Consider the following 21,325-nt stretch of genomic DNA (forward strand, 5'->3'; position numbering starts at 1 on the left):
AAGACATCACGATGCCGTGAAGTCTGGTGAAGTCTCGTGTTGTGTCACCACACTGTACAGTGGATTAGGGTCTCGTGGAAGACTGTGTTGGGCTGAGCCACACCAAGGGTGTGCTGGATGGGGAGGGTTCGTCCAACCCTCCCGCTCTCGCTGGGCTTCTCTCTTCTAGGCTGGGCATTCTGCCCGCATGCAACCCCACTGGCAAGCTATCGGGAGCGGCGGGCGGCGAATAGCAAGTCGTGGGACAGAAGCGCAGGTTCACATAGCTCTGCACTGGTGGTGCAGGTGATGCGAAAGCTTTTTCTCGATCGCAAGATGATCGCTCCATTCCCTCTTGTCGAGGTCAACCACATTAACAACTGGTAACACGTGTTTTGGATACCGAATGTATCTGGCCAGATGGGCAATGTCCCCCAACGTGCATCTAACTCCATTGATGACCCCCTCCCGCTAAAACACTTCGATGGGGTGCGCACGGCGGTGCCAGGCATTTGGGTTTCAAGGGGAAGGAACACCCCTCGATCGAGCTGCCTCCTCCACCTTTTCTCACTTGATCTCGCTTGCGGCCCTGCCGGATCACTGGTCAACATTCATCGTTACATGCTCTGTCCTCGAATCAACAGAACAATTAATATCTGGGGGGGGGCTGCCCAGTCCCGGCTGTTGATGAGCTAAAATGGCCCGCCCCGCTTCAGGCACAAAAGACATTTGAGGTCGTTATGTAACCGTTACCTCTACTGATTGCTCGTCGACAACGTTGATGAGCAGGAAGCCTCAGCGAAATGAGAACATCAAGAGCTCGTTTCTCGCCTGTGATCACTGTGATGAGGTCGCCATTCGCTATTGATGAGCCATGGAGCCAGCACACACAAGAATGCAACCCCCAGAAAACGGAGCCCGTCAAAAGCCCGGCCCAGAGTGCCCCTTTTGTTAACCCCACCCATAGAACAGTCTCGGAAGGGTGGGGGGTTGTTCTGCAGTCAAGCCCCGAATTCAGATGGGAAGACCGGCTGCCAGCAACCGCGTCCAAAGTCAGGCCCAATATCATGGTTGTGATGACCTTGCTAGTTATGGCTACGACTTACTCAGATCCTGCAGTCGATCTCTCGCTGTTCCCATAGGAAGTCGTAGGTAAAAAGGCAGCGTCAGTCATCCGGCGAATACAGGCAGCTGGTGAGAGTCAAGCATTTTTTCAAGACATCCACAAGGTGGGGTTGTGAGTTGCCTCCGTCGTCATGCAGCTCTGACAGGCGCACATGCCGGCTGATAGGGCATGTCAATGATACCTTATGGTCGCTTGCCGGGCATCGAAATAATCGCGAAGGCTTGTAAGCGGTTTGCTGTGCCCAGACTGTACATCGATAATATTGGAATGCCGACAATGGAGCGATGGTGAGAAGCGAAGATTGCCCAAGAATGCTATTGTTCGGGTCACTCAACGCCCGAAATCAAACGCCTGAGAGCAGCAGAGCGTCACAACCGCCAATCGGTGTTGAGCCTGGCCAGCATGTTCAACCTTCAGCTGTTGTGGCTGCCGAGCCTAGGCTTACATAGACCACGGGATCGGCATCCTATCGATTGCCAGATCCGGTTCTGTGTTCCTGCCTGCTGACCAACACTCAAATTGATGCCAAGTGAACAACCCCAGATGTTCCCCGGATCGATCTTATCGGGGACCATGCGTTTGTCGACACACCATGACATACGAGTGGCTCAGCTCGAGGGAGAGAGGGAGGGAGGGAGGGTGATATTAACGTCGAGACCGACCGGTCTCCCCCTGGCCGCCCAGAAGCCTGGAGCTTCGTCGCAGTCAGGAACCATCTGTCAGGAGCATGGAACGTAGCGATGATGGAAGCTTGCCGCCACAAGGCTGGCCCTAACCGATTGTGCTTGCTTGCTCCCAGGTGGCCAATGGCCGCTTGCTCGGCGGCAGTTTTGGATCATGCACCGCAAGCCGCCCGCCGCGGGCATGGTTGCTGCAATGTGCACAAGACCCGGGCCAATTGGACAGCAGACACCCGCTCGAGAGTCAACAGGCGCCTGTGTGCATTGTTGCCGCTTTTACAAGACTATTAAGCTTCTGGGGAACCTGAGTGACGTTAATCAAAATAATGTATGGTTTTGCGTTTGTTCACTTGCCAGAAATGCAAGCTGGCCGTTGGTGTTGAGCTGACGGATGCTTTCACAGGTCTACAGAGCTCCGCAGCAAGGCGAAATGGCAGGCGAAAAGCCGCGCGCTGATCACAGTGAGAAGTCAGCGGCCAGTGGACCGCAACACAACAAAGCATATGGATTCCGGGAACCCTCGTCTGGGCCACCAATATTGACCGGAACCGCGACTTGGGACTCGATGCTTACAGCACCACACTAATGACGATGACCTTGTCCCAATGTTGTTGTCTCTTCGTCTCCAGTTTTTCTTGTCTTGGTCTTCGAGAACGCTTCACTAACATCGGGCCACGTCGGGTGACGCTTATGGCCCGGTCGACAAAGACGCCAACCTGGAAGAGCTGGGTGGAGCTCGAAGCATCGTTCTACTTCCAGCTCCAACCACAGCAGGCCAGCACGGCCGGTGCTCAGCGCCCAGCCGTTTTCGGCACTGGTCTGCTGCCCGCTGAGTCGCTGCTGTCCCTGCTGCGGGCTGCTCCTGCGCTGCTGCTGGCTGTGTCGAAACGCCTGTCCAGGACCAAAAATTGCACGACAACAGCAGCACATTGAGCTAAGCCACTTACGGACTAGTACAACACCTTTGGCCAATTGAATGTGAGAAGTCCCCACCTCTCGCTGCTGGTCTTGCCACCCTGCCCGCAAGCAGAGTGGTCAGTGCATGGCAAGTGAGTGGTGGGCGTCCGGGGTCCTACCTCTCTCGTGCATTAGCGCACGCCCCTGTCGATGTCCCCACCACTCTGAGCCGTTGTCCAACCCTTCCGCCGCTCCGGCTGGGACCCTCTTGCCTTCGCCTCTTTTTCTTACTTTACCCTCACCTTCCCCATCCCCACGTCCCACCAAAAAAACACATCCTCTCAAAATTGCTGTTCCTCCATTTTGCTTTCTCCTCTTCCACTTCCACTTCTGCTCCCGCTCCCACATCTCCATCTCTCGTCACCTCACCTTAGCCTCCTGACAACATTCCTCTTCTACGTCCACTTCCACACCCTTCCCTATTCCATCCCGACAGTTTTGCATACGCCGAACCGACGCACGTCCCCTACGACGCTCGGTTCCTTAGTGCTTCTCGTAACAACAAAAAAGGCATTCTGTCGGCTCGGTCCACATTTTGTCAGGCAAATTGTCGGCTTAGATTTGCGTGCTTTGCCTTTACCCCTTAGCTGCTGTTGCTACCACCTACCAATCATAATGTCTTCGTACTACTTCGGCGCGCACCCTCAGCCTACTCCTGCGACGGCTGCTCCCGTCTCCCACAGCCACCATGGCGGACGCAATCGCAGAGCGCCGAGGCTATCCGTCTCGCAGAACCCCCAAAAGCAGTTCCGCGGCGTCCGAAGCATGAAGGACTTGACCGAATCCCTCAACATCACCAACTTCCGCATGAAGTTCGAAGCGCACCGGTCCTTCGACCTCGAAGATGACATGGAGTTTTGCCCGGGGCTGTTGACAGAGAGTGATGTACGTCTACCGCCGGCAGTGGTATTATAGTATTGATGGTGCTTGGACCCCTCCCCTGAACCATAGGCTGACTCTTGTCTTCCCCCGCAACAGCTCATCTCCATCCACAGCTCGGCTTCTGAGCGCTCCTCGCTGGCCAGTAACTCCCCTCAAGGCTCGCCTACTCAGCAGCCTACCCAGATTGCCACGGCATTCACCCTCCACTCGGCCTCTCCTGCCTTCATCCCTCCGGCCTTCCAGCCTCAGCAGTCTCCCTTGAAGCTCCACCAGCCCTCTGCCTCTCGTCCCCGGAACCCGATTCCGATCGTCAACCCGGTGACTGGCATGAGCATGTCGAGCCCGCCGCCCTCGGTCTCCCCTGCGCGGGTGCAGCAGACCGTCGGCAGACGGTGGTAAGATGCTGGCCGTGATGTCTCGCTTCTGTGAATGCCCAGACGAGACTGAGCCGACCTGAGGCCGTTTGTCGTCGTTGCAAACAGGACCTGTAAAATTATCTGTGTGTATTCGCTCATTTTCAGCTGTTCATCATCTTGGCGGCGGGCACCACCGACATTCTCGACAACTCAGCAGGCATCGATTATTTCTTTTTCTCCACCTCTGGCAGGCAAGGGATACGACAACAAGTACCTGGAGTTTTCAAGGTCGACTGGATCCTCGACTTCCTTGGCAACTTTCATCTTGGCGATACCCAACCCTGTACAACTTCTTGTCTTTCATCGGCTTAAAAAAGCTTCTCTTGCTTGGAAGCGGCAAAAAAGTTCTTCTTTACGTTTCTCCGGATGGCGCGACTAAAGATTTAATCGATACCTGGGACGGCGGTTTCTACGGATACAACGTTCAAAATGACGTCGGCGCGGTGTTTCCCGATTCCCTAGGGTGATGGGGAGCTCTTTTTGTTGTTTCCAAAAAAAATGGGCGTTTCCACGGCGGTTTTGCATCATCCTCAGCAAGCCAACGTTTTGCATCGGTGTCTAACGGAGTTTCCGGGTTTGGTTTTGTTTTCAGCGATACCATACAATACGGTGTTTGGGCGCGGTTTTTCTCTCTCGGGTCATCACGGAAGCGGGCGGCGGTTTTCGAATCCCCATACGATAAAAAAAGCGTTGACGGTTCCTCTTTCTCACGGGTTTACGACAAAGAAAAAGACGTGTTTCGATTTATAGAACGACGGCTTTTCTTTCTCCGGACGGACGGTCGGACGGGGTGGGTGTAAGGAAAGGAAAGGGGTTTTCCGGTGTTTGTGTTATTTTGCAAACCTTTGGGTGTTCTCGATCTCAGCTTTGGGGGCTACTACATGGGCAAATATCTTTGGCGGGAGGTGTGTGGGCATCGGCGAAAGAAATCATTGTGCGGTTTTCTGTTCTTTGGAGAATTTTCCATCCAAAGTGATTTGGTATTTTCCGGATCATTCACGGTTCATCATCAGGGGCGGCAAAGGCAAGGCAAGGCAGGCATGCTAGTGGGGTGTGGAGTTGGTTCATAATTCCTTATTTGTGTGATTTTTTGTTGTTTCACTGTATCATGGGTTTGATGGCGGGCACATAGCATAGGCATGGCTACGGCTATTGCTTTAACATCCGCTTTTTATATCCATTTTATTGTTCGTATTTGTTCTTTTATGGGTCTGCATCATCATCTCATGGATTACGGTATCATGGCGGATTTTAGGTGGGCTGGCGGAGTGTCGGTGGGTGTGATTTTGATGCTGTGGCATTGCTTTGCTTTTAGCAAGGTTCCCCTGATGGATTGAACTGTTGTTCAAACATGAAAGCTGTTATCCCACCCTTTCTTCGGAGACTTTCCCTTTTTGCTTTTGGTGTGTTGTGTCGTCAGATGATTTTTGCTTGCCTGTAAACCTTACGTGTCCTGTAATGTTTACCTACTTTATAGCCGGTGTTCCATGGTGTTTGTAACAGTAGTTTGTCCCCATCTGAGCTGGATTGAATGGCATGAGATAGGATTTTTGGGTAGGAAAGGGGTTTGGCATGACAGCAGCGATGATCTGCATGTTTGACGAGTATTGGATACACTAAAATAATGAATCAAGCATATTGCTTTTCTCCTGACAACTGGATGGATGGTAAAACTTGAAGTGATATTAGGGAAGTTGGGAGTTGAAAGTGGTGAAATGTGGTTGACTTTTAAAGTCTGGATAAGCCATGTGGTTCAGCCTAGTGAATTTTACTAATTTTTTCCCCTTTTTTCTTCGACCTTGATATTATTGTGGTGTAGATACTTCTGACTCAACACGACAAATCCAATATTAGTCTTGAAACATACAATACATTGCTGTTGATGAGCGGTCCATGCTGCGGTCCAGCCCGCAGTTCAAGCTTTGAGCTTAATATGAGGTTTCAACAAAGCTTCAACAAGATGTGAGTTGTTCACAAGTTCTTGGTCCACAAGTAGTGAGAAATGGCACCATGCTGTTCTGGCAAGCATAACATTGCGATGTTTTCAGAATAAAGAAAAATGTCAAGGGTTCAGAAGGTGAAAAGCTGGAAGTAAGCACCTCTGTCTCCACATATCTGTAGAGTCTTCATGACTTCAATCGCCATGTTCTGAGCGTGAAACTTGTAAATGAATAAGTCCTACTCACTGTTAGCTTCATCCGCCCTCAGTTCGACAATCGCATTGTTAGCTGGGAGATGGTTAGTTGTTATTGCGATTCCATCTGGCGCTTCCACGCATAGTATGATGCTGGCCACTCTGAAGCTGCATATGGACACTCACTGGTCTCAGTGTGCTAGTCTTTGGGATACACGGATCTGTCCATCTTTTGGGCATGGGCTAGTATAGTGGCTTTCTTCAAACTTATATACCTGATGTGATTGTCTCTTACATTATCAGACAGTAGAGAATTGTCCTGAGGCAGGAAAGGGAGCAGACATGAGATTGTATCGATCTTGAATAGCTGAAGTGTTAGGGCACAAGAATTCTTATCATGCTTTCATCACAGATAGTCCCTATATTCGATCTATGTAGCTCACACGTATGTTCAGAACTCTTAGTCAACATATGACTCCTGGACAAAGCCCAAACTATTGGGGGGAGTTAGCTGAACTTGATAAATCGGTCTTGTCGGGTAAATGGGTTTATATGATTCGCATAGCCCCAAACTGCTCTGACAGTCATGGCGTTTGCTTCTCGAATTAACAGCGGATGTTCACTCGGCGTTCTCATCCAGATGTTGTTGGAGATCGCTGATGACACATCCTCGGATTGTATTTCATAAAGATTCCTACAAAGTACTAATCTGGACTAAGCGAAATATTACTACCTGTTAAAAAACCTTGGGAGACATCATGTTTTTCCATGCCATCATCATCTTGAACGCGATCTCAACTGTACAGCAGGTACCCAAATCTCTTTGTATGTTCGCCATTCTATATGATATCACCGCAATCCCATGTCCTACAAACTTTCGCCCTATAAAGATTTGTTTGTCTTCGGTTCACATGGCCCATGATAGCCGCTTTTGCCATGGACACGGCGAGTGCAAGGCGCGATGATGTTTCCCTTCACTTTCCCCGGGTCAGCCCCGCTCTCCAGAGGCTTGCTTCCTGGTTGTTAATAAAGTTCCTCGCTTTCTACTCAGATCCACGATTCTTTTCTCGATTTTTTCATTATTCTTCACTTCTTTAAGGTGGGTTGACGTTGGCAGCGCTCTTCATCTCCAACAGCACATTATAAAGGCAGACTCTACAAAAAGAAAGCTTTGGGAAGAGCTGTTGATGCTGTTCAGCTTACCATCATTTCAAAGTAGCCATTAAGTACAGAAATCGAGTTCCTCCTTCAATATATCCATCATGGCGAGTCCGAGTCGTTCCATGCCAACTCCCACTCTGGGGTCGGCGAGTGTTCCTCCCCCTGCTTCACAGACTGCTACGCAAGTAAGCATCACATCACCGGCCGGGTCTGACCCGACTGATCGGTAAGTAGAAAGTTCCATAACAAGCGTACTGGGTCTCGCAAGTCTCGGAACGCTTGCTTTCTCTTTCCCGCCCATTCTCTCCAAGATACCAGGGCATCGAAACAATCGAACAGTGAAACACCGAACATGGCTAACCCAATTCGACTTCACCAACAGCTGGCTCACTGACCGCATCGTCACGGTGACGGTTGGAAAAGAGGAGAAGAAATGGGCCGTCCACGAGAAGCTCCTCTCGAGCAAGTCGCAGTTCTTCAACCAGTACTTCAACAGCGCCGACTCCAACGTTAACCGCGATGAAATGAAGTTGCCTGATGAAGACCCTAAGTTGTTTGGCCTCTTCATCCGCTGGCTCTACGGCAATGCCTTCGCCACCTCGGGCGGCACCCGTCCGTTCCGTTTTCAGCCGCCTGATGGAAAGGACGTTACCGTTCGCGACTAGTAAGCATACACGTTACTTCTAAAAGTGAACTGATGCTGACGACTCCAAGCCTCGCTCTCTACGTTCTAGGTGGCAAATTCGGCATGGTCGGCTTGCGCAACGCAGCCATCGATGCACTTTACACGCACTTCGGCGAGGTGACGGATTTCCACGAGTCGCCCAACTTCGAGGATATCGACTACATCTTCACCCACACGACGCCTGATGCACCGATCCGCCGCTTCCTCATCGTCCACGCGCTCTTCTACCTCTTCAGCAAGGGCCGTCGCAACGCCCCTCTGCCCGCCGATTGGGGCAAGGTGCTCTGCAAGAATGGCGAGATCGGCTGGGCGATGATTCGCATGCTCGCGGACTGGAACTGGACTATGGGCGTTAATGCGCCGCCTATGAAGGTCAAGGCGAGGTACCAGTTCCATGAGAAGGAGGCTGAGTCACCCAAGATTAAGCCCGAGAGACCGGATGCCGTGGAGATGGGGACTATTCCGAACATTGATGTCGACTGAGCTGGTCAGGAGGGAAGATATTAATTTTATAGATAGCGGAGTTCGTATCCATGATGGGGGAATCTAGGGACCTAAAAGAGTTGGCATGGATGGGATGCTCTTGTTCATACCAGCTTAATGCCAAACTTGAGAGAAACAAGTATTTGGACTCTTTAAGTTGGGCTAATTCGTGCGGAAAACACAAAGCAGGTCTAGAAACCTACACCTGAACTAGTACAACCTAAGCTCGTTGATATAATTTGCAGCCCTTCGGGTCCTTAAGCAGATGCGTTGTATTCGAGGAATCCAGGTTCCCGTTAATATGGGCAATGAATCTTAACTTCCCTCGAGTAATAACTGGGCAGTAAGGATTGTGGTTGTAGGCCCGGTGTTGAAGCGGCAAGAACAAGGAACTATTCCTGTGAAGTTCTGCGTCTCTCCTCCTCGCTCTTTCTCTTGCCTCGTCAAGAACGTTGACGAGGTCAGCCGCTTCTGGTTGTCGATGGACTGTTGCTTCCTGATTTCCAGGGTAAAAGATTTGATGCCAACACATGAAATCTCGGCCAGCCTGGCTGAAACTCTCCATTCTTTGTCGGTGCTACTCTTCCATCAAGTGACCACAGAACTACCAGTATCAGTTTGTCATCACCCCTAGTAACCAACTTTTCTACTTGATGAGCTTTCCAAACATCAACTCCACTTCCTCTTAACCAATACCCACGGCACCAACAATCAGCAATGGCGCCAGTCGAGAGGATCAAGAACAACGGCGAAAGCAAGGACCCTCAGCCAAACAATACCAAAAATCTTCAAACTACGTCCAACCCCGAAGTCATCGTCGACGCCGAGCCAGCATCAACTACTCCGCCAAGCCCCGACTCTTCTTCGAACTACACCACAGCCCGCTCCAGTCTTTCCCTCCCTCCGAACTTTCGCGTCGCCGCCAAAGACGACAGAGCTGAAAGCGTCTTGCGCTTTGGCCCAGCCAGAGCCAGAACGGTAGAGCCGGTAGCGCGGGCAACGTCTCCATTTGCAAATATCAACACCCCTCAGCGGCCGGCTTCGACCCCGGCCGGCGGGAACTGGCACATTCGTCATCGGCGTCAACAGCAGCAATCTGCAACGTCACAAAAGGAGCCCGCCGTGCGTCCCAACAGATTTGAGAGAGCGCACGGGAATCTGACTGTCCCATCGCTGCCGACGCAACAGGGGGATGCCACCTCTGAACAGCGGGAACGGAGGACGGAACCCCATGAGCAGCCCGAATTTGGGAACGGAGCCGGCTCCCAGTGAAAGGCCGGGGAAATTGCAACGAATTCGAGCTCGGTGTCGATGTATAATTAAGTGGCTCAAACGTTTGCTCAGATTCCTGGTCCACCTGTTCTTGCTCGATCTCTTCACAGAATTAGTCTTCGACGCCATCTCGTATCAGCTTTCCGCACTTGGTATTTATCTGGCGTTTTCCCTTTGCGGCATATTTCTCTACGCTGGTCGAGCCGCAAGGACGGCCATCTATATTACCTGGCACTTTGCTACCTTTCCTCGGCAAATCTTTCAGTTTGTTTCTGAGTGGGCGGCTTGGTGGCTCGATCCTCCCCATTACCAGTTGTCTTTGTCGGCGTTCCAGGTAAGGGAGTGTTTCGATCAACTTCTTGGTTGGACGCGTCCGGTGATCTCTGCAAGTATCCGCTTAGCTCTCCGCATAGAGACTGCCCTTCTTGACATGGTCGCCCAGCTCGCCACCCGACTTTTCGGGCAGATGATTCAACGGACATTCGTCAAGCAGTGGGTCCCAGAATACCCGGGTTGGAGGAGCGCCCATCGTTAAGGATCCGACGACAATGAGATCGGCTGAACAAAACAATCAGGAGTGATCGGGTTCAGCTGATACAACCATGGCATCGAACTCTCGAACCCGAAGTGCGAAGGGGAGACGTAAGGCAAATGGAAGGGCAAGAGGAGGAAATGGAATCATGTCTAGCAAAGGCAGAAACTCCTGACGAAAGGGAAATGACAGAAGACCGACGCAAAAAGTAAAAAGGACGGAGTTGCAATATGAGGAAGGGTGATGGGAACAAGAGGACCCAACAAGCTCGAGATTCGGTTCTTGGCCGCATCTTTTCGCAAAAGGGAGCATTGAGTTTTGTTGCGGGCAAATAGTGACCAGGGGGCTTTGGTGCTCTCTGATCCACGTCATGGTACCGAGATGCAATAGAGGTGTTTGGCTATGGCGATGTGGCGCACTGACAGCCCGAACTTGTCGCTTGTTGGATGTTGCCGATATGGGCTGGCTAAGAAACGGAGGAGTGGGGGGTTCTCCTGGCTCTGTCGAGAGTGAAGTTGGTACTTTCAAACTTGAAGAGCTCAATGGGAAGCATAGGGGTGCTGATGCCAGGTAGTTGTTCATGTGATATATTAGCGTAACAATACTAGCGTTGTTATGAGCGAACTGGACATCTTCCTGTCCGTTGTTAGCCCTGAGCAATGGTTCTATGGTGAGAACGTGTTCTGGGGCGCGCTTACGGACTGTGGCTTTCTAGCTTATTTTACTTCTCAGCATTCAGTGGCCATGTGTGCTCTATTCTTGGCTTTTCCTTACTTTGGAAGAACGCGTTACGCGCTATATTCCGTTCTTCCGTTGCTCACGGAATGCCCAGATGCTGGCACATGGCAATTCCAGGTTATAGTGTCACTGAAATGACATCGGCATTCCTCTGGGTTCCTTAAAGGCCAGATGAGCTAGAGGGTAAGATAGTACCAACCGCTGTCGTGAGACAGGGCAACACGATAATTGGGACATGGCAGGGCTATTGTGTACCTTGAGTGAAGTGCGAGCTCTGCAGCCTTGCGTCGTTGTGGTGACAAGATGAGGCGCAGGGGCTTGAGGGTCAAACCGGGCTAGCAACTTCATCGGTTGCTTCAAGCTCCAGGTGGGCGCACCTCAAATGACGTTTGCTCACCAGAGCCACTATCCACTTGGAAATAATTCGTCACGTTAGTTGGGCCAGATACTCCCTCATTTATCCAACCCCCTAGCCTTAATAAATCGACTGATCTGCTCCCGCGTGTGCTTATCATTGTATTGCTCATGGCACTCATAAAACGAGATCAGCTCCTGTGTGCAGTCTACCATGGCGTCGATATCAATATTGCTGTCGGCAAGCCACTGTGCGAACCGCTGGACCTTAGCCAGCCTAGGGTCTGTGGCCTTCTTGGGCTGCTCGCTGCCAGCCGCTTGCCCAACACCCGAGGCTCCGCCCATACCGTCTGCCCCCTGAGATCCGCCTGCCATCACGGCCGCCCTGGCTTGCGCCTGTTGGGCCTGCGCCTGGGCGAGCGCCGATGCGGCAAGTGCAACTCCCTGTGGCGCGTTAGGGCCTGTCGCAACTCCGACGGCTGATCCGGTGCCGGCTGGCCCGGGGCCCGTGCTACTATCCCTGCTGCCGCTGCCTCCGCTGGGGCGGAGCACCAGCGCAAGGAGGATTGCTGTGAAGGCGACAATGTGCGGCGGGTGCAACAAAGGCAAGTCGGTCATATAATGGTCATTGATCACCGTCCACGCGAGGGCCGTCTCGTCATGGGTTAGGCCGAACTCTTCCTGGACGGCCAAGAGTGTGCGGTAGGGTTGGTGCACGATGAGCTGGGAGTTCATTTCGGAGATGAGGCTGAACTCGCACTCGCCGACGCGCGAGGCGTCGTGGCCGTGGAGGTCGGACGGCCAGAGGGAGCGGGCTTCTTGGGTGAGCAGGCGGATGTGTTGGGGGCATTCTTCCATTTTACAGGCGAGGTAGAGAGCGGTCGTTATGACGAGGTATGGGTTTGTGTGGCGAATCTGGACACGCGTGTAGAAGCGTTTGATGTAGACTTGTGCTGTGGCCATCCCTTGTTGGCGGACGCCGAGACGCTTGCCTAGGCGGTTGATCTCTGTGAAGAGAGGATTAGCTTGAAAAGGATCTTATAGGTTCGGCTTGGGAGACATACGTTGATTGAAGTAGATGTTGAGGTGCCGCATCTGCGGCAGGGGAAACATCTGGACCAGCTCCTTGTCGGCATCGTCAAGTCGCTGGCGGATCGCAGCGAGCTCCTCCTTCGTGAACTGCCAGAACTTGCGCTGGGTCGATTCCCAGTAGTTTGCCGCCATGGCGGATGTCGCCCGTTATGGGCTGCCCAAAACCTCAGATCTGGACGCCAGCAATCGAAATAGTCACAGCAGTAATGCTCGTGCTACGGCGACAGTGCGTCCTGTGATGGCTTCATGTCACCAACCACCCGCTCCTTTGCTGTCGCTCTTATCGATAATAATCGACATACTTCCTATCTTATCTATAAGTTCATTTTGATATCGTATCCTAATCTTATCAAGCCGCCGGCGCCTGTCCTCGGGTCAAGCGCCTGCCGAAAACCCGACATCATGGGCGTGAGATTGGCATCGCGGCTCTGGCGAATGGTAGCGCAGCCATTTCAGCAAGCGCGCCTGTCCTGAAGTGGGGTTGCGCCTTAGCGTCGCTGTTATGCTCCCTGTTCTCGTGGTGGGGCACGGACGTCAGTTTCACTAGAACTGTCGAGGTACCTCTTAGCATAGGGTGTCTCAAACACTACAGTAATATCGGTAAAATGCTAAATATTTTTGAGATAGAGCAATACGTGAGAGCAATACGTGGATAATAACGAGGCCAGCATGCGTTATTTTTTGACATATCTGTGTATAACCACTCTGTGTTGATATGAGGGGCGGAGGAGTGATACCGTCTGATGCTTCGGTACGACGTGGATAAGCTTTTTTGGGGCTGTTGGTTCCGCTGCTGCCGTTTTTTTCTCTGCTCTCCCCCCCCCCCCTTTGTGGGAACTGACGTCCCAAGATTTCCCGGGACGCAGTCAAAAGCTTGATTGCAGCAGCTGCGTCAAGGCCATCGCCATCATCCCACCGCAATTGGTTGCTGACCGCCGAGAGGCATGTCTTTCCCCTCTGTCCGATGATATGCGATAGTCGAAACGAGGCCAACAAAGCCCAATATCCTCAACAGCGCCTTTGATCTAAGCCCCGGGATGCCGCGTCCCTGGCTTTAGCTCGACCTCAGTTTTTTTGCCCTTCTTCCCTATCTTTCGAGCCCTTGTTTGATCTTCGAGGCCTCGGGAGCTGCCGCGGCTTTTCGCCCATACGTCGTAACCACCAGCACCGTCCCTCTGTTTGCATGTGGATAGTAGCGGTCGCCGGCTAGCTCTGCCGATCGCCGATCCCCAATTCCGCCGCGATCGTCGCCCCCTGACCGCGTTCCCTATGATGCGCGTCGCCCACACCGGGCAATGAGTGTTATTTCTGATGTCGTCTCGGAGCAACAATCACCGGTAGCTGTCGCCATGGAGGAGTCGCAGCACGAGCGCGACAAGCGCATTGAGGAGCTATGGAGAAAACTTGACCCTGCTGGACATGGCGAGCTCGACTTCAAGGGCCTGCAGAGGGGGCTGAGGAGGATTGACCACCGTGAGACCTCCCAAGCTACGCCTGGTTAAAGACTTTGCTCACGCCCTCCCGTACCACAGCTCTCCAGAATGCCGACGAGATGCTCAAGGACATCATCAGCCACCTCGATACGAGTGGTGACGGTAAGATTCAGTACGAGGGTATGTTGGTTTGGGTGTAAGATCTGGTTATTGTGTGCCCCTAGCTGAGATGGTGTGTCGCAAATAGAGTTCCGAGCCTTTGTTGAGGCTGCCGAAAGACAGCTGTTCCTGTTGTTTCAGTCCATCGACAGCAACCATGATGGCCGCTTGAACAGACATGAGCTAGAGGCAGCCTTTTATCGGGCAGGTCTTTCCGTCCCAAAACGGCACCTAACCGGCTTCTTCAACGAAATCGACATGAATCGGGACGGTTACATAACTTTTGACGAGTGGCGGTAAGTTCCATGGCTTTTACGTCCTTGACTTGTCACGTTATGCTCTGTGTGCTCTTGGAGAAGTGGATGTCTGGTCCACTCCCGGGTGGATTCCTGTCACCAGTTGTTGTTTATTTTCACTTTTGCATGGTTTTCGTTTTTTTTTTTCCTTCTCGGCAAACCTCGGGCCCAGTCCTATATTTGTGGTCGGAATGGGCCAATGCGTTTCACAGCGGGCAAAGACAGTGGTGGTTTTCGGGGATGATAGCCAATGTTGACCCAAGTATTAATCACGTCGCCTTGCTAACACCATCCAAAGCGACTTCTTGTTGTTTATGCCACCCAACCACAACGGGTCGCCTCTAGAAGCCGCCCTGTCCTTCTATTCATCGATTGTCACCGTCAACCAGGAAGGCGATTCGCTGGTCAGTGATGATACATTAGAGGGTCATCTAGGTACGGCAGGATTCCTTCTTCAAGCCCTTTTTGGCACACTTCTTAGGCTTGCGAGCCCGGATCTGGGACTGCCTCCTGTGCGCTCCCCGGACATAACCCGACCGTCGACTCTGCATCCGTCCTCTCCGTCGCTTCCTTATTCCGAACAAATACATAGCTTGCCGCCCGAAATGACATCGAATCCAGCAGCCATGCGTTACGGCCCCACTGGCGGCATCTCCTCTCAAGTCCTGGCTGACGCCGGACTCCAACGATCCGTACTGCAGTATGAGGGTGTTGCACAGGCTAGCACCCCGACTTTTACTGAGCTTCTTGAAGCTGAAGCAGATCCGTCGGCTGGGCGGGTGACCACTAGGCTGACAGATCTCCTGCCCGAACCAGGCTACTTCCTCGCTGGTGCTGTGTCGGGTGGTGTGTCACGAACAGCGACTGCACCTCTGGATCGTCTCAAGGTGTATCTTCTTGTCAACACAAAGACTCGCTCTAATGTATCTGTGCTCTCGGCCATCAAGAGCGGTCACCCGATGACAGCATTGAAGCATGCTGGCGGGCCGGTCATTGACGCCATCGCGAGCTTGTGGAAGACAGGTGGTTTCCGAACCTTCTTTGCAGGTGAGTTATTGTAATCTTTTGATGCTTTAATCAACTTGTTACTAACTTCTATCAAGGAAATGGTCTCAATGTGGTCAAGATTATGCCCGAATCAGCCATCCGAGTACGTATTTCTCAGGAAAAGTCTCATAAAACAGTGATTTTGCTGACCCAGGACAGTTTGGCTCCTATGAAGCTTCAAAACGCTTCCTTGCGGCATATGAAGGTCACAATGACCCAACTCAAATCAGCACCGTGTCCAAATTCGTCGCTGGAGGTATCGGCGGTATGACAGCTCAGTTTTGCGTCTATCCCATCGACACACTGAAGTTCCGACTTCAGTGTGAAACCGTTCAAGGCGGCCTCAAGGGCAATGCCTTGCTTATTCAAACCGCAAAGAACATGTGGGCGGATGGTGGTGTTCGCGCAGCTTACCGCGGTCTTGGCCTCGGCCTGCTTGGCATGTTCCCTTACAGTGCCATTGATATTGGTACTTTCGAGCTGCTCAAGAAGACCTACGTTCGACTATCGGCCCGCTACTACGACATCCGCGAAGACGAGACACAGCTCGGCAATGTGACGACAGCTGTCTTAGGTGCGACCTCGGGCGCTCTTGGTGCCACTATTGTTTACCCGCTTAACGTTCTCCGTACTCGTCTGCAGACTCAGGGTACTGCTATGCATCCACCTACTTACACAGGAATTATCGATGTAGCAACAAAGACCATGCGCAACGAAGGTGTGCGTGGATTCTACAAGGGGTTGACTCCTAATTTGTTGAAGGTTGCGCCCGCGCTCAGCATTACTTGGGTTTGCTATGAGAACATGAAGAACTTGTTGGGTCTCAATTGAAGACCCTAATTTTCACTCCTTCATCACCAGAAGTTACGACTACGTTGGGTATCCAGGGGGCTATACTCCTGCTTCAACGACAGCGGAAGAAGAAAGAAGAAGAACAGCATTATAGTCGGCGTCATCAGGGCATTACTGGGAACTGTTGCGTTCTTTGGGGCCATCGTTTCTATTTCCTTCGATTTCTTTGGTTGTGGCGTTTTTGGGTGCCAGCAAACCGGAAAGATACCAGTTAGAATGCGCGGGATACTATCAACAAGAAACAGCTTTGAGAGAGAGTAACCTATGGTGTCATTGCTTTCCATCCATCCAGGAACTGGATTCTTTTGATCAACAGGGATAGAGGGGTATGCTCGGGCTAATTGATATGATATGGTTGAAGCCTTTTCCCTCAGTTTGTGGATTGTTATGTCTTTCCTGTCGCTATGCGGGCTCTCTTTATCGTTTTTGACTGCAGTCTGGAACTGCCTAATGACTTCTTAGTGCTTTTTGTTCCCACACCTAAGTATATCAATCCTGAGTCCCTATGCTATACCATTCAGTTAAGTGTTGATAGTATCAGGTGTTAATAATTCTCCAGGAAATTGCCATTAGTAGTAAAAAGGGAAAGTAACTGGAAGTGGTGGCCTGTCATGCTCAGTTATGTTTCTAACATATTTGATAAGCTCATTCGTATGCAGACTCACGCACAATCATAGATGCTATAGAGAGTGCTGGTCGGCTGCCATCAGAGAAGCAATTATTACCCTTGAGTGACAAAACCGAAGCACGGTATTGTCATCCCATGTTTCACAGGGTCGTTCTTTCCTGGAAGTGAGGATAAAACATCTTTGAAGCACAGGTCGGTATTTGTCCTTATCAGCGCCTTCTTTGACCATTCTTCAGCTCCACTGCCCTTCCTAATCTTCATCGCCAGGTTGGTTGTGTTCACAATGCGTTCTTCCCTATCCTAAACTTCATCCCCCTCACTTGCGTACCTAGAAGCCTTGCTGCAGCTGTCTGGTGATTTTTCAAGCCTCTTGATCTTTCATGAATACAAAGTTAAAAACTCACAGGGCCATATCAGTAGTCTCCTCTGTCAATGGCCAGTATACTTCTGTCCATGCGGATTGATTCACGTCAGGAATCGAATTACTACTTCGCTATGGAAAACCCTGAAGTCAACGCATATCAAGTGCATGAGATCTTATTTTGCATGCCTATTACTAGTTCAATTAATCTATAAGAATAATGACCTATGCTGGTCGAAAGGAAAGTCACCAGGCACAAATCCTCAAAAATAATGTCCTAATATCATCACTTTGCTAATGAACAGCATCAATCATTATCCCATGTCTGATTTTCTGCATAAACCACTACAAGGAGCATAAGAATAACTTTAGAACTAACTATCGCTCTATATGTGTGCGATAATTGATTGTTAATGGTCATAAAATCATAGATGTCGAGTCGACATTCCTTTCAATGAAGGAAACTTTTGATCAAGCATGCAAGCGTCTATGAAAGTCTGAGAGCCAAGGGATGAGAGAAGTGACGATATCATCAGCCTAACCTCACTTCTGATCGGTATCCTCTGAGTCTTGTTTCTCGATGCTGTCCACCGGTTGAGTCGATCAAACATAGGGCTCACACGCCGAGAGGTGAATGCGATGTGGGTGTCATTCCAGTATAGGAGGTGGACTGTACTCTTTCATCCCATCTTACTCAAGGAGGATTGTAGGGTCTAGATCTCCCAAAGCGCCAACGAGAGAGTAGTTCACGCAAAGTGTCGACCACACCTTGGGCCGTTTTCTGCCTTTCATGCTGGCTGGTCCCTTTTCAACTTTTCTTCAAGCTCGGTCATAAACTTCCTATTTTCCTCTTGCCATCCTCATACAGACTGCGATCGTATTGCCAGTGCCAGTACGATTCGCCTTCCTGTATGTGAACCTATTCCTTCCACAAATAGATTCAATCAAAACTAACGAATGAAACTAGTAGTCTGTCGTGATAAGAGATCCTTCGAGTGCCAGCAGCAGCACGCGCGAGCATTGTGAGGATGTGGTGCCCGCGCAAGAAAAGTAAGTTCACTTCCGGAATACCTTTATTGATGATCTTCGACCTTTGCAAGTCTCCATGTGTCCCATGTGGGTGATTTCTGCGACGCGAGGATATCCTCGAGTTGTTCCATGGCCAGCGTGATGCTGAGTAGAGTCGTGTTCTGTCGAGGAGCCTGTTGGGGAGTCGAGGACCCAGGGAGAGAGTGCAGTAGGACTGCTCACACTGTGGGGGAAGCGTCTCTATTCTCATTCTGAATATCGTGGCTAGTGAAAGAAACTCAGGCGAAATTCAGGAGTGCTCACTTCACTCAATCGTGGGGCTGTATGAGCACGGAGGGTCTCCTGTCTTCGCGCTGGGCAATGCTGAGCGCTCATTCACTTGTGATACCCTGATTGATCGACTCAAAAAGTGCTGACCATCTGTGTCTCCAGCATACACTTCCCAACCAAGCATTCACACCATTGAGGAAATCGAGCTAGGACTCGGTGATATTGGCCGTAAGTTTACCAATGCAGAGCCCTAAGATTGAGAGCCCCAATTTTTTCACACATTCGCCCATAAATCTCCTCCCTCGCATTACTTCCCTTGGGTTTTACCGCCTTCTCATTTCAATACTTCGACATTATTTTCTCCCACTCTCTTTCCCCGCCACACCTTGTTTACTTAACCAGCCCGGAAGAGATCCTATGAAGCATCAGCCATTGTCATTTCCTGGCAACCAACATAAAATTTATAGGTTTGACTCCATGTGATTTTATCATTTCTGGCTTTTTGACCCTTGAAATACCCCAGTCGCTCAAAGAGACCATGAGGGTCTCAGAAAATGATTGTTTCCTCTGTTTCTCTCGTGCCACGGGGTTTTTGATCATCTAGTGGGTCTTGGGGAAGCATCAGCCCTTTCACATACAGCGCGCAACACCTGGGCAGAAGGGGCCAATGAGTTAAAAATTCTGGCTTCTTGGTTCCCCATTTCCGAGTGAAGTGCTGGGGTGGGCTGATGTCTTACCCAATAGTTTGCTCGCGAATGCAAGGCTGCCAGAAGAGAGCCTGATCCCAGAAATTATATTCTCGGACATGTTACCAGGCTGAAAATGGTTCAGATGAGGCTAACTATAATATTTGACAGGTGGCGCTGATTTCCCATTGTCAAGGAGCCGTGGCGGATCGCACTCCTCCAAGCGCGGCCTCGACATTACCAGCCCCATCGCTTATTCTCATTTGCGTGCTTCTCTTGGGGAAGTGGCTCGACAGCAGCATCTTGAGAACTACCGGTGCAAAAACGACTACTACGACGAACATCCGACTTATACCATGACCGAGAAGCCTGGCCAGGAGAAGCACCATCAAGGTGCCAAGGCGGTTGTTGCCCCGTCACTCGACGGCAAAACCAACAAGGAGATGTCTAAGGCCGTTGAGAATGGAAAGATATCAGTCCCCATTGTCGATGCTTCGCTCACTTTTCAAGATTGGTCTGGAAGCACGGACTGGCCTACTGGCACCGTTCAGGGTAGGGACATCCATCCCACTCATACGGATGGAATTCCGAAGCCCCCTGCTTTTCGTATGTGTTGCTCACGTGCAGCCTTTATGCTTCGTTATGATTGTTTGAATTCACCTTTGGCTGTATCATTCTCTCGGGTTCTCGGCACTATTCTAACCATTTTCTAGATCATAACTGGACTCGTCCCAATCTGAGGGCTGCCCAGGGATACAGGGACCCTTCCACTCTTATCACTGCAGCCACTTACAATGGTGTTCCAATCGGATCTCGTACTCGTCCCATCGACTTTTCCAAGCCTAAAAAGCAGATTTCACCTGAGAAATATGGCGCTGAATGCTCAAACAATGTTTACGGCCCGGTCGAGCACGCGCAGGCCCACTTCTTCTCTTCGGGCATTTCGATGAAGGCATCTGGTCCACAGAAGGAGCAGGGCTAGAAGTACCAGCACCAAGAGGACCAGCAGTACCATGGATGCCAGGATATTAATTCTGAAAAGTCTTATGATGGTCATCACGATGAGAGTAGTGGCACCCAGCTCCAGGGCACTGGCGAGCAGCCTCTCCACATGCCTGAGCAGAAGAAGGGAGAATACGACCTTACATCCTCGGAGGAAGCCCGGATCCGTGACTACTTCAAACACCCCCAGGATTTTGATGAGAAGTATGGCCTGGAGGTTCGCCACCTGGTTCGAAAGCACCTTCATAACCTGGAACATATGTTTGAGGAATCCGAGAAACAACGCGAGAGAGAGTGCTCGTATGCTTGGCTCCCTCCGAAGCCGGTCGAGCCCGACTCTGTTAGTATCAAGGCGGTCAGCGCCTCTTCTGTCAGGCTGTCCCATAGCCCCACTGTCTGCAGCTCCAAGGCCGAACTGGTCGACCTGGACAGCCAAAGTGAGGAGCAGTCTGTGAATGAGCTGAGCCTCAAGATGGCCGAGCTGGATGCCAACGACAAGGGGAAGCATGCTGCTACCAAAAACAACGCTCAGAGCCTATCCGATTCGTCGTCCGCTTACGATGACAGAAAGTGGAACGAGAAGCTGGATCTCTATCGTGCGTCCTCCGTCTACGATGATGACGGAATGGGAGGCTTTGGAAGTCGCGACAACCGCTATGCTAGCACCTATGGCTCTGGTAACTACCCAGGCTACAATGGCAATGGGTATGCTGCTGGACCAAACCCTTATTTTGACGGCAACAACAATCCCTTTTTTGAGAACGGTGCTGGGCATTCCAACGTCAGCTACGGTACTAGAAACGACAACAACCTTGCCGACAACAACGGCCAGGGTGCTTCGGGATACATGACTTGGGCTTACGAGACTTACGAGATGGCTTGCTGCGATGATGGTAGCTACGAGAGCACTTACGTTAACCGTGGAAATGGTGCTACGGAGCACACCACTCAGCCTCCTGCTCAGCCGTATGCTCAGAAGGCGGCCCAAAAGGTCCAAGGAAACTACCCCTGGCAGTGGATTTAAGGATCAACCTCCGAAGAAACTTGGTGGTATGACCAAAACGAATATGA

The 21,325-nt window shown here is 51.2% G+C and overlaps 6 protein-coding genes across 6 annotated transcripts; 5 read left to right on the top strand and 1 right to left on the bottom strand.

Moving 5' to 3' along the window:
- Positions 1 to 3,357: 3,357 nt before the first annotated feature.
- CTHT_0005110 (uncharacterized protein) lies at positions 3,358 to 4,023 on the top strand (the record flags this gene model as incomplete). The annotated part of the gene is made up of 2 exons (XM_006690986.1): positions 3,358 to 3,627; positions 3,721 to 4,023. The coding sequence occupies 2 exons, from the start codon at positions 3,358 to 3,360 to the stop codon at positions 4,021 to 4,023; spliced, it is 573 nt and encodes a 190-aa protein (XP_006691049.1).
- A 3,413-nt stretch (positions 4,024 to 7,436) lies between these two features.
- On the top strand, positions 7,437 to 8,503 carry CTHT_0005120 (uncharacterized protein; the record flags this gene model as incomplete). Its single annotated transcript, XM_006690987.1, has 3 exons — positions 7,437 to 7,561; positions 7,718 to 7,999; positions 8,050 to 8,503. 3 exons carry the CDS (start codon positions 7,437 to 7,439, stop codon positions 8,501 to 8,503), a joined length of 861 nt encoding a protein of 286 aa, XP_006691050.1.
- A 717-nt stretch (positions 8,504 to 9,220) lies between these two features.
- Positions 9,221 to 9,775, top strand: CTHT_0005130 (uncharacterized protein; the record flags this gene model as incomplete). Its single annotated transcript, XM_006690988.1, has 1 exon — positions 9,221 to 9,775. The coding sequence occupies one exon, from the start codon at positions 9,221 to 9,223 to the stop codon at positions 9,773 to 9,775; it is 555 nt and encodes a 184-aa protein (XP_006691051.1).
- Positions 9,776 to 11,498: 1,723 nt separating this feature from the next.
- On the bottom strand, positions 11,499 to 12,623 carry CTHT_0005140 (uncharacterized protein; the record flags this gene model as incomplete). Its single annotated transcript, XM_006690989.1, has 2 exons — positions 11,499 to 12,406; positions 12,464 to 12,623. The coding sequence occupies 2 exons, from the start codon at positions 12,621 to 12,623 to the stop codon at positions 11,499 to 11,501; spliced, it is 1,068 nt and encodes a 355-aa protein (XP_006691052.1).
- Positions 12,624 to 13,786: 1,163 nt separating this feature from the next.
- On the top strand, positions 13,787 to 16,257 carry CTHT_0005150 (uncharacterized protein; the record flags this gene model as incomplete). Its single annotated transcript, XM_006690990.1, has 6 exons — positions 13,787 to 13,964; positions 14,024 to 14,104; positions 14,172 to 14,379; positions 14,678 to 15,426; positions 15,483 to 15,529; positions 15,586 to 16,257. 6 exons carry the CDS (start codon positions 13,787 to 13,789, stop codon positions 16,255 to 16,257), a joined length of 1,935 nt encoding a protein of 644 aa, XP_006691053.1.
- Positions 16,258 to 18,295: 2,038 nt separating this feature from the next.
- On the top strand, positions 18,296 to 21,278 carry CTHT_0005160 (uncharacterized protein; the record flags this gene model as incomplete). Its single annotated transcript, XM_006690991.1, has 5 exons — positions 18,296 to 18,317; positions 18,729 to 18,794; positions 19,424 to 19,858; positions 19,966 to 20,144; positions 20,277 to 21,278. 5 exons carry the CDS (start codon positions 18,296 to 18,298, stop codon positions 21,276 to 21,278), a joined length of 1,704 nt encoding a protein of 567 aa, XP_006691054.1.
- Positions 21,279 to 21,325: the final 47 nt, after the last annotated feature.

Source organism: Thermochaetoides thermophila (genome assembly GCF_000221225.1).
Source record: "Thermochaetoides thermophila DSM 1495 unplaced genomic scaffold scf7180000011806, whole genome shotgun sequence".
Lineage (NCBI taxonomy): Eukaryota > Fungi > Ascomycota > Sordariomycetes > Sordariales > Chaetomiaceae > Thermochaetoides > Thermochaetoides thermophila.